The 12,751-nt window shown below is 34.6% G+C and overlaps 1 protein-coding gene across 1 annotated transcript in view; it reads left to right on the top strand.

Moving 5' to 3' along the window:
- Positions 1–5,365: 5,365 nt before the first annotated feature.
- Positions 5,366–12,751, top strand: part of LOC132205750 (ephrin-A4) — a 247,326-nt gene continuing 239,940 nt past the window's right edge. The window contains exon 1 of the mRNA XM_059635011.1: positions 5,366–5,724. Within this exon, the coding sequence (XP_059490994.1) occupies positions 5,618–5,724 (107 nt within the window). The 5' untranslated portion in view covers positions 5,366–5,617. The remainder of the gene's footprint in view (positions 5,725–12,751) is intronic.

The raw sequence follows: 12,751 nt of genomic DNA, 5'->3' as shown, positions 1-12,751 counted from the left end.
TTTAAGATTTTTTTTTTAAATTTTATTGGTGATTTATTTTTGCATTTTGTATAGCATTAATGGAAGCCCTCTTAAAATTCAGTTCAGGGCCTTGTGTATAATTGTATTTATTTATATGCTGGTTACATACACAGTCATCTCGAGAGCTGGCGGCGGCTGAATTAATTTAAATCTCGTCGTATCTGCAGCCAGCAGCAGGGTTGCAAAGTGCATTAATATTCAGGCCACCGGGGGAGACGAACTAGCCAAGCAACACACACATAATATCCACAGCTAGAAGTAGCAGCTATTGCAAGAGTAAATCATACATGTTCCGGCCAAATCCCCGCCGGCATCCTATAACATGTCGAGTAAGTCACTTTGCTTTTCTGTGCACTTGCGCCGCAACTCATTCGCCTCTGGACTCGCCGATGTGTGTTTGTGTGTTAGTCCTAGGCTGAGTTTGACAAAATCCTACAGCTTTTAGCGTTTCAATATTGATGCAATTTTTTCCAGAGAATTTTATGAATGTTAAAAACATTTGTATCAATCCACAGAATTAGTCAATTATTTATTTTTGCTTGAAGTTTTAATGAATTTTTTTTATATTTTACTAAATACATTAAAACACCCCGGTTAGAAAATTTGAAAATCTGCATAAAGGTCAATATCTGAATTCATTTTTTAAATATAAAATATTCATATATATCATAATTATATAAATTATAAATAGAAATTTTGTGACAAACGAGGAGGTCATGTTACAAAAAGTGCAGCGCTTGAAAAATATTAAGGACTCCTTATTGACATAGTCAAATCAAGTCTTTACAATAATGGTGATTAAAATTTCCAATTGTCTTTCAACAATCGCCAAAATCTGTTTATATTGTTGTAAGGACTTGATTTGACTATATCAATAAGAAGTCCTTAAGTTGTATAAAACGCCGCATAGAAAAATTTCCAGGCCCTTCATAAATTTAACTTCATTTTATGAGCTGTATGAAGCTATGTATATGATTGAAACAATATCACACCCCACAAATAATTAAATTATGAAATAACCGCAGGAGTTATTTTTAATTTTTCAGTTGAAATATCTTAATCTTTTGTTGTAGATCATAATAGATGAAAAAAAAAAAACAAGTGACATTCATTCATGTTTTAAATATACAACTTATTTTTAAATGAATTGCTTTCGTCAAAAAGTTTACAAACTTTTTCTCAACAATATATAAATAAATTTACGCTTGCTTTTCTTGCAATCTACCTGGATTCCAACTAATTAGCTGCACCTTTTGAAGCAATAACCACAAAAAGCAGGCAAAAAATAGTTTGCTGAGAGTTCCAAGTTCCAATGGAGTGAGAGAGCTGAGACGAGAAGTCAATTTCTGAACTCTCCGTTTTCAGTGTTTGCGCAGTTCAATTGAGCAATTAAGACTTGCTCGTCAAACGTGTGTGTTTATTCAATGCGATGGATAAATAATAATCAGCAGCACAATATACATCTCGAGAATTTACGGCTGAATTAACTGTTGATTAAGTTTAAGGAATTTGCCAGGCAATATCTCGCTCCCCTGCCTCTCGTGATCAAATTAGCTGCCAATTAGCGGCGTCGCACATTCGCCCTGCAAACTCTCTGATGTCTCGTCGTGTCTCAATAAACTCCAATTAGAAATTCCCGGGCCACCGAATTCGCCTTTCCCTATTTTGGAGACGAGCAGCTTTGGCATACCTTTTATGCCCTCTCTGCAGATATTTGTTATTGTGTTATTAATTGGCGTTGGGAAAACGTTATTAATTCTGGTTGCTCTTTATTGGCTTCTCATATTCACTCAGCCAACGGAGATGCTGCGAAGCGAGCAATATCACTTTGAGAGGAGCAGCATGGTTGACAGAACAAGCCTTAAAATATGAATTAATTAACCGTCTGAAAGTGTAGAAAAAATTAATTATTTTTTATATCTTAATATGATTAAAGTGTGCTGGTAGAGAAAATTTTTGATAAAAAAGGAAATATTGTGAAAAAATATATTGAAATATTTTATAATCCCTTTTTTTAACACAGTTTGACCTATTAATTATTATAATTTATTATAAATCAGACTATTTTGGGATTTAATCATTTTTATTCTTTGCATTTTGTTAGTTTTGAAATTAATTCTAATTTCATGATATATATAATTTCAGGAAGAATATCTATCGTGATAATGGAAAAAAAGCTATAGGGGGATGGATTATAAAATTTATAATTTTTTTTGCTACACTACGACCTGGGACTAATTTTTTCCTACCTCAATATTAGAGAAAAAATATTAATCAACAGATAAAATATTATAAAATAACAAACAATCACATTAAACTTTGAAACTTTTTATTAATTTTTGCTTGTTTTGTTTTGAAATTTCACATACTTTTGTTTGATTTAGTTTATTTAGAGGAGATGTTTTTTTTCTTCTTACAATCTCTAGTAAGCGTTGATCAAATTTAATACATATTCCAGTTATAATTTTAACATCATTTTTTTAAATGGTGAATTTTTTCTGCAACGCTTCCAATCCAGCAATTAAATAACCTCAATTTGTAATTAACAAATATATTAATATTAAAAAAAACCAATACTTTCTTACATTCCACCAAAAATTCCTTATATATTCAAATGAGAACGCCGCAGCAAACAAGCAATGCTCATTTCCATTTATCAAATCAGCCAAAAGGACTTGAGTCCCTCTTCTGTATAACCTTTTTCGTTGCCGAAAGGCAAGCAACAAAATCTCGGCACCGGTGCGTGCATAAATTGGTGGTGCGGCCTAGAGAGAGGTCGTCGCTTTTTCCGCCTCTTTTCTCTCCCTTTTCGCATTTGTGGTGTTTTGAGTGTGGGTCTCGTTTATATGTACATCTATCTATAGTGTGGGTGGGTGTGTTGCCCAGGCAACTTTGTGATGATGCGCCTGCCTGTTTGTCTTCATATTCTCTCTCGTTCGCATCATCATTTCTCTCCCTTTGACTTCCAAAGGGTCTCCAATGGCAACCGATCTCTTTCATTTGCCGGTGCGATTTTCCTTTCCTTCTGACTTTTGTGCGTACAGGAGAGGAGGTTGGATAGAATATTCTCAATAGTCCGCAACACCAAATCAGAAAAATTTTCAGAGAAACTCGTAGATAGAATCTTCTGAGATAAATATAATTGAATTTTATTTAAAGTTTTGTATTTTTACAGAAACTCAATTTTCCGGAAAAATGTTAAAAAAATTTATTTCAAAATTTTCACTGTGTACCCGTTTGGTCCCCAACAACATACTTAAAATTCAGAATGGTGATCGCATCAAAAAAAATTTTGGCCAATTCATATTAAATTAAAATTATTCGTGAACGGTCCCCATTCCGGATTTTTTTTAAAATAAATATTCTGACATATTTTTCGATCAGATGTGTATAAAACTTTACCATTTACCATCAATGAGCAAATGAATAAAAAATTTATTCGAGCGTTGGAATTTAATTGAATCCGAAATCAAATCAGGCTGCAAACCGTGAAATTGTCCGAAGCTTTAAATTAATTCTCGCCAATTGCCTCCCTTTCCGAGCCTTTGGTCATTTGATTGCGAACGACCCCCGCGCGTGTCCATCCGAGTCCAACTCCCCTTGGCTTCAACTCCCTGCGATGATTTTCGGCGTGTGATGTGCGTCGGACACACGAATTCCATTACGCTAACCAACAGCACACATCAGTCAGTCCCTTATACATAATACATTTTATTGTTTCGCTCTCTCTCGCGCGCACGTTGTTGTGGATGAGATCGAGTCTCGATGGTCTCAGCAAAGGGGTGTTTGCTTATCTCAGCCCCGTCCACTCTCTCTCTTGCTCGCCGTTTGATTGAGTGTACACGGGGGCCGCACACGTTTGTGCATTTCAATTGATCATCACGCTCACTTACACTATTGCGTATATAAATGCAATGACCGGTGCTCATGGGCATCAATCAAACAGCACCAAAGCTCCTAATCGTCGGCACCGTGCTACTAATTAAACAGCATTTAATTATTATTGGCTTTGTCCTGTGAAGCGCCAAATCCATTTGCATAAGGAACTCGAGCAGAAGAATTATTTAGTAAACAAAAGATGAAAATGATAAATTTATAACATACATAATTGGTGTGAACTATTCGTTTTTATATTGTTAAATTATTGACAAAAAGAAAAAAAACTGAGCGTTCGCATTTGATAGTAAGGATAAATGTGGGAAATTCTCTAGGATTATGCGATATTTTGCGATAAAATTTTTCCTTTCAATTTATAATTTTCAACTTTTCTTTATTTATTATTTTGGTTTTAGAATTGAAAATGAGAAACATAATATACATCTTTATAGGTTCATAGTTTCATCATTAATAGTATCCATATCAAGTAACCAAAAACTGACATAATTTGCAGCAACTATTAAAATAATAAAAAATAATAGATGAGTAATGTAATGTGTCTATTTTTTTATTTATTTAGTATTTGAGTTCATTCAAATTTTAGTATGCAGTATATAAAACTTAATCAAAAAACATCACTAAATTATGTCCAAATCCAAAATTTGATGTATTATTTTTAGATTTTTGAATACCACCCATGAAGGAAAATGAGTCTATTCGTCTATTGAAGTTAAATTGCATCGTCTTCTAACCTCTTATTGCGAATTTTTTTTTAATTGCTTGCATAGTATGTCATGAAAATTTAACTCTTGTTTTCTCTCACTTTTCTAAACTTCTTAGATTCAATATATAGTATTTAAGTTAATTAAAACTAAATAAACTTTCTCTCAAATTTAAACATTGGATTGCTAGCATGAAATTTAAATATTTGATCAATTATAGAGACTGATGGTAGATTGAAATTCTGAGGTTTTTTTTATAATTTTCATTTTTTTTCTTCTACTTTTTGATATATGGTGTTTAAAAAAATGATTTCAGTTTTGAACAATTTTTATACTACAGTGCTTGGTGATTTGAATGCCTTACAATGAGAATAAAAACTACAGAGAGTAAAAATCATTTTTAAATAATCATAAGAGAGAAAAACTTGTATCATTTTTATATAAATTGAAGAAGTTTGAAATAAAATCTCATATGTGAACTTATGATAAACATGATTGACTATTGAAAATTAAAAATGAAAAAAATGAAATTTCCGTGTCACAATCTTTGCAGAAATTTGTCCGAAAGGTCTTAAAATTTAGTTCGAGTGGACCAGCTTTTCGTTTAGGGGTTGATCCGCGCTTTGGGGGGTGCCGTGGCGAATTCGGCGCCGCCACAGGAGCGGAAGGTTTGCGCAGGATCGGGAGAGATGGCGCAGGCGAGGGTCTGAGCCGCCGGGGCCCGATCGGCGGCCAGCATTACCTTGCGAGTGGAGCTGCAGCTGAGAGACTCTCGTCTGCTTCCGTGCCTCCTGCCCTCGCATGCATGCACCAGGGGATGCACCCAGTCGCAGCACTTGCATTCGAGTAGCTGTCATTCTTTCGGGCCGTTTGTGTTGAAGCATTTCAGTGACCTGTGCCGAAAAAAGTGGTGTCGAAAACTGAGTTCGTCGGTGCGGCCCGCGACATTCGCATATAAATTCCATTAAATTGTTGTACGAGTGCGAACAGGATTAGCCATGTGGTGGTTCGAGTTGTTCTTGCTGATGCTCGTCATCATGGAAGTTTTCCCCAGGGAGGCCAGCAGTCGACCTCCGGATATCTACTGGAATACAACAAATCCAATGTGAGTGCAAATTTGGCTTTTTTCGCGAATCACGGCGGCGCTCCGTTTGCCGGCGATCGAGCCCGCAATGCCCGTCAAACGAGACACCCTGTATCTCCCTTAACTCAATTCCGTCGAAAAATACAAAATTGGGGATGTTTCCTGGTTGAGATTGCTGCATTACGGAAAAAAAATTGGGTGATTCCGTGTACTAGATAACTAAAAAACAGCTGATCGTAACCAAAACATTTTAATTGGAATATCTTCTTTTAACAGGGAATTTAATAGCATTAAATTTGAAATAATAAAATTTATAATATGTACATATCAATAAACCCGGTATATAATTTAAAAAATAAAATAATAGTAAAAGATTTGAAAATCAAATAAAAATAATCAAATTTTTATTCTATTTAAAGATGGGTCGGATCGTTTTTAAATTATTATTTTATCATTTATCATATAAAAGTCTTCAGCTGGACAATTATTTTATGATTTTTAGAGAAGTAATTCAAAAATTTTGAACCTTCGTATATTGTTCTTTTATGAAAGACTATTCGTATATAAATTTAAATAGTTTTTCAACCAAAACAAATGTTCTTTCTGGTGCTAGTCTGAAGCAAATAGAGTATTTTTCATTTGAATGTTTGTCCTGCGCGCTCCGTGCCCCAATTTTGGGGTGGCTTGAGGCGCCTACTCGCTTTTTCCTCCCGCCGTCATCTAATAACACACTGGAGTGCCACTCTTATATACTCTTGGCGCCGGTCGCGCACCAGCACTTTAAACAGTGTGTACTTTTCATCATTTGATAACAAAAAATTTATATCCCTGCAGCTTGATTATAAAATTGAAGATGGAATTAAAATAACTTAATTAAGTAAAATATAAAGTAATGAATGAATTATTTATATAGAAGGCTAAAAGATTTACACGACGAGAAAATTTTTAATAATTTGACTGCTAATAAAAAAAAAATCTGTAATTTTCTTATTAATTCGCGTTTTGGGGCATTTTGTACTATTTTTCGCAACTATAACAAGGCGGCGCGATGCAACAATGAAAAATGCCATTGTTCGTGAGCTAATCAGAAAATAGTACCATGAAACTGGTACAACTTCTGATTGATCCTAAAACTAAATTTCTTTGTTGAGTGATTTCCGATGAACTGTTTTATTTCAAAATTCTATTACACAAATTTGAAACTTTTTTTTGCTGAAATTATATGCTTCAACTGTAGGATTTGATACTATTTTATAATATTTAGTACAAATATCACTAACAATAAGCTTCAAATAAATTACATTGCTATTAAGACCAAAATTTGCTCTTGAATTTAATACATCGTTTAACATGAAATTTGAAATATCCACTTAAGAAGACCTTTCTTTGCTTAAAAATCACCAGGGTATATTTTTAATTTAATTTTGATTTCAAAGTTTGATGGTCAACTTTTCAAGAGACACTTGATACCAGTTTATTTATAATTCATTTTTAATCCTCATACTTTCGTCGGCCTTGATAAAGAATTTCTGGGCTATTGAAAACTAAAAAGAAAAAAAACTGAAGGGAAGCGGATTTGAAGGCAGGAGCTAGACAGTTCCTTTACAAAGTCGCAGTGCACAATGGCCTATTAATTGGCGATTCATTCGCAGAGCGCACCAGATTTCCTTTGCATTCAATTCGTGAACTGCATTTTGCACAATCGAGCCGCCGCGTGTCGAAACGCTGCCTTTAATCAGTTGGTCATGCTACAATTAATTTGGTTGCCGAGGCGACGCGCCTCTTCAGAGCCACACACTCGCGTTCGTTGTGGAGGAGCTATTATGATCGCACCTTAGGGGAGGCACACATGGACATACATATAATAATGAAACGCAGTGCGGAAAAAAGAGTCTGCTGCTGCACGGCGAGAGGGGAACGATCATAATGAGCGAGTTGAGTGAAAGAGAGTGAGGTGGTATCAAATGATGCTGCAAAGGTGGAATTATTCGCGCAGCCATGTTGCCGGCTTTCTCGGTTTTGCTCTGCTCCAGACCTTGACTGTGCCCCGGCCGGCGATCGCTGCCCATTAACCAGTCTGACCACATTTTTCCTTCCCTGTCCGCCGCGTGCAGAAACGTGGACTACATAGCACCCCCCGACCGAAAACCAGCCGTAGTCGGACCAACAACAAAAAGTCCAACCCCTTTCGCCATAGGGGTGAAGTAATAAAAATTAATTTCTCATTTAACACGTTTACATTCATGCGATGAAGGTAAATGGAAATTACCGGTGGAAATTTGTTTTGACCTACATTCTATAAAAAATAGTTACAAATTTTCTCTATTCAAATTTAAAAATTTGGCCTAAAATTGGTTCAAGTGATTTCAATATATCAAATTTAAATAAAAAGGCTTGATTAATTTTGAAAACGAAATTTTATATTATTAATGAAATTTGTCATCACTTTTGCTATTTTTTAAACTTTTAAGTCACTCAAAACCTACCAAACTGTAATAAAACCGTTGACAAATTTATTTTCCATTAAATTTATACTTAGATTTTGCAAAATAAATTTACAATATAGCTTGTTCTTAAAATTTTCCTTGAATCTTTCGGAGAGATTTATCTGATAAGACACCTTAAAGAAGGTTAAGATAAAAAAAAAAATTAAACCAAATTCTGTGCTCAATTATTCAATGAAAGTTGCAATGCAAATTGCCCTTTCACGAAAGCGCATGTTTTTTAAGGCTGATAATTCGGGCCAAATATGCAGGATTAAGGTGGTTTTCATATAAACACGAAAAGTAGGAAACAAAAGCTTCCTCTGTGTAGAGATTTGGCCTAATTTAGTAAATTTACACTGCTTGTAAACATAATTATGCTGTATTTTAAGATTCCTTATTATTGGCATAAATTAAACTTTTAAAATTACCATTTTTCTTTGAATATTACAAAAAAAGCCAACTTTGCTTTAGGACTTTATTTAAAGTAATCCTCATGAAAAGAATATTGGGGTGAAAACATATGTTACTGTCAAGTTACTAACAATAAGCTACAACTTTTATTACTTTCATTCAAATATAGCCAATGAAAAGTAAATAGTAATGTTGAAAATTTAATTCCAATAAAAAGAAGAATGCAAGTTTAATACACATTTCATCGTTATTTTGTGGTAAATTTTTTAATTGTAAATAACACAATTTTTAAAATTGCCCATTATGAATTTCAAAACAAATAACGTATAATTACAAGGAAAAGAAACTCGCGGCAAATTTTATTTACAAAAGAATGAGGACTTACATTAATAAATTCGTGGTTTTCATTTATTTAATAATCTAAGTTTCATTGGATTTTGTACTAATTGCACGTTATGATCAATTGAAAATATACACACAGAACTTCCAGGTTCTGATACCAGCTCCATTGAACCTCGCGACTTGTTGACATTTTCCATCAGACACTGCCGGGAGCACTTACAGCTCTCTCTGCAAAGTTCCAATACTAATCACAACCGAAACCGAACCTTGACTCGATTAATAAAGCACGGGCGGCGACAGTCGGTGTGACTGTTTTGCCAAAAGGTTAAAAAGCCGCACGGGGAACGAAACGCGGGCGGCGCAAAATGCAAATCGAATTTCGGTGTTGATTGTTCAAAAGGTGTCAAACGCACCCCCGGGCGTGCACTGGCGAAATAAACACACACACGTTTGGGCAAATAGCTTGAGCAAACACGCGCCGGTTTGCCGACCGGGATTGTAATTGGGACCAATTCAATTAGCAAACGTGAGAGATAGCTCGCGCTGAATAAACAAATTCTTGATACATGCACGACGCCTGCTCTCGGCAGCAACCAAGCCAACCAAAGGGCAGCTTTTTCAGCCACCACCGACGGCATCAACGCCACCACTCGCCGCCAGCTTTTTGCACAAAGATGGCGTGCAAACGACAGTGTACTCTGCAGAATTGGCGGGATTTTGTGCCAAAGTGCGGTTTTGTAAGTGAAAGGGTGATTTTTTAAAAATCAAACTTGGTCTTTTGCTATTGGTTTTAACCCCGAATGAAGGGAAACACAAAAATAAATCCTCAGTTTTGAAAATAGTTGTTTGAAATATTCAGAAGTGAAAAACGGAATAATCCTAGGACCTAGATTGATGCTTTATTGTCGTGTTTTTTTTTCACGCTTAAAATAAGGATAAATTTTTCATTTTTCCAAGGAGGTTACTGATTGTGAGATTTTTTTGCTTCTTTGCTTAAACACTTAAAAAATGTATAAAATTTTTACAAGAAAAACTTATTTTACATTTTTATAATTTTTTTTAAATACTGTTAGACGAATGACAATTATGTAAGAAAAATTTCAAAGCAAAAGCTTCAAGCATATAATTTTTTTTAACATTATTATAGACTTTTGAATTAATATTCATCCTTCAAAATAATTGCATCTTAACTTTTACAGATGGACTCAAATCAAATCTTTAAAAGCAAAATCTATATAATAATGGGAATAATTTGGCATTTATTGAAAAGATGGAAATTAAAACCACCATTAATTTATAAATATGATTTTGACTATGATCAAAGTATCTGATTACTTCTTATTTTTAAAACTTTTTCCATCACATTGTTTAAAATTAATTTAAAAATATAAACACAAAATATAAAAATATCTAAAACCTTTTTTAATTTTAATTCACTTAAATCTTGAATTTATTAAAATGTCTAGATATAAAGACTCTCTGAGCTTTTTTTCTTGGATCTGGGAAATTTTTTGATAAAATTTGTACTTAAGGTGATTCTTCTACGGGGTTTTGGCCAAAACTAGAAATGCTGCAATGGATTTCAAATGATTCAGATTATAATATTTGAACTATTGTGTGTTAATGTTTCAAGTATAAAAATGATTTATTTTCGCCCCATCGCTTCTTTACAGGGGGCCAAATTAATGTCCGAAGTTCGAAAACGGGTAAAAATCCACGTTTTTCTACCTTTTTATGCTCATAACTTTCCATTTTGCAAAGTGAACTATATTTTTCTATATAGCTTTCGATTCGCAAGAAGATACAGTATCCAAAAAAAGCAAAAAAATTATACCTCTTCTGTCATTTTATCACCCCCTGAGAAATCAAATTTTTTTAATTTTAACGGGCCATTTATAAATGTTATTTCTCTGCGGGTGATAAAATGACAGAAGAGTTATAGTTTTTTTGCTATTTTTGGATACTTTAACTTCTTGCGAATCGAAAGCTATCTAGAAAATTATAGTTTACTTTGCAAAATTGAAAGTTACGAGCATAAGAAGGTAGAAAAACGTGGATTTTTACCCGTTTTTGAACTTCGGACATAACTTTGGCCCCTTGCAAAGAAGCGATGGGGCGAAAATAAATCATTTTTATACTTGAAACATTAACACACAATAGTTCAAATCTTATAATCTGAATCATTTGGAATCCATTGCAGCATTTCTAGTTTTGGCCAAAACCCCGTAGAAGAATCACCTTAATAACTCGCTATAAGAAACTTTTTGTTTAATTATTTATTAATTTGTTCCTAATGAATAATCAATTATTTTCAAATCATAGGTTGATTAAACCCGTATCAGCTCTTCAAATTGCGGAGCCAATAACCATCTCCCACTGTTTAACCTTTTTGTCTGACCGAGGGTCTAGAAAGGTCGGACGATAACTAAGCAATTTGCGTGGGCAAAATCTATTTGCACACTTATAATCCGCGGCACGAGAGCTGGCGATCCAGGCGCATCAACAGAACAAACAAAGGAACTAAAAACCAGGCCTGATCTGCATTCTCGGTGCTGTTTGGCCGTGTAAGTGCACTATCGCAATGCTCGCCATTGGCCAGACTAACTAACCGGCTAACTGACCGTTGGACTGACCCCTGCCTGAGTGCGGCTCCAAGACTCAGTCGCACCAAGAGAGAAAGAGAGAGAGAGGCCGGAGCCACTTGCCACGCCGCCGAGATAAAACGTATTGATTTTCGCGTTGCTGACTTTGGAGAGGCATATCGCGCGCCAAGAGTAGCTACCCTATATGGACCTTTTCAATAACTCGTAGCGCCGACCGCAAACATTGCCCGCTGATGCTTCTCAAAACTCTCTGGTTTTGCACCAATTTGTCAATATTCCAGAGTAAAAGTTACCTGTGGAGGCTACCAGAATTTCTAACTTTGATAAAAAGCCCTGAGCTAAAATAAATATTTTGTCTGAAATATTTATGAAATATGTTTAAAAAAAGTTGATTTGTTGGGGCATGATTAGTTTTGAAGTATATAAACTTTTTTGTGACGAAGTTTGCACTAGAAAAAATTTTGTAGAACTGAAGTCTAAAGGGCTTTTCCTCATTGAAAATTTTGTCTTTCTTCAACGAAGGAAAATTACAACCTTCAGGGGAAAAGTATATAGCTTTAAATATTGGTGGGAGAATAAAATCAAGATTTAAAATCTCTTAATGACAAATTGAATTGAGATGCGCGTTTAAATTACTATTCTTATAATTAACTGGTCACATTTGCTGGAGCTTTGCTCTGAATTTTAAAGTGCACAATCTGCACTGCTGAGAAAATTATGGCAAGTAGAAAAGGTTCGGTTGGCATTTTTTGGATCATTGAAACCGATATTGGAAACATATTTTCAGGAGCAGTTTTGTTTCTATATTACAATTATTAGCATCAGTGAACAATCCCATTTATTTTTTGTCACCACATAGTTCATTTCTATGGGAATATTTAAATTTTTAATTGGTCTAAATTTAAATTGTTGCACGGCTGCAACTCGATTTTTAACACAATTTTACTGTTGAAAAATTTCTTAGTTTAGTAGAATACTTTTAATTCCCTGTTGCGAGACGAAAACATAGAATAATCTCTTTGGTGCAATTATCCCTTTTGGCGGAAAAATCCCAACCAAGCATGAAATTGCACGTAGCCGCACGATAACAATTCCTGGCGGCGCATTTTTCCCTCTCGCAAGCTCATCACTTTTAAGGGCCAAAACCTCCAACCTCCGAGACGACGTTTTATAGTAACAAAAAAGATGAAGTCATAACTGGGCCTT

The sequence above is a fragment of the Neocloeon triangulifer genome, unplaced genomic scaffold, assembly GCF_031216515.1.
Source record: "Neocloeon triangulifer isolate White Clay Creek 2 clone unplaced genomic scaffold, ASM3121651v1 ptg000003l, whole genome shotgun sequence".
In the NCBI taxonomy this organism is placed as follows: Eukaryota; Metazoa; Arthropoda; class Insecta; order Ephemeroptera; family Baetidae; genus Neocloeon; species Neocloeon triangulifer.
The sequence above is the reverse complement of the archived record's forward strand: the minus strand, read 5'-3'. Positions and strand labels throughout refer to the sequence as shown.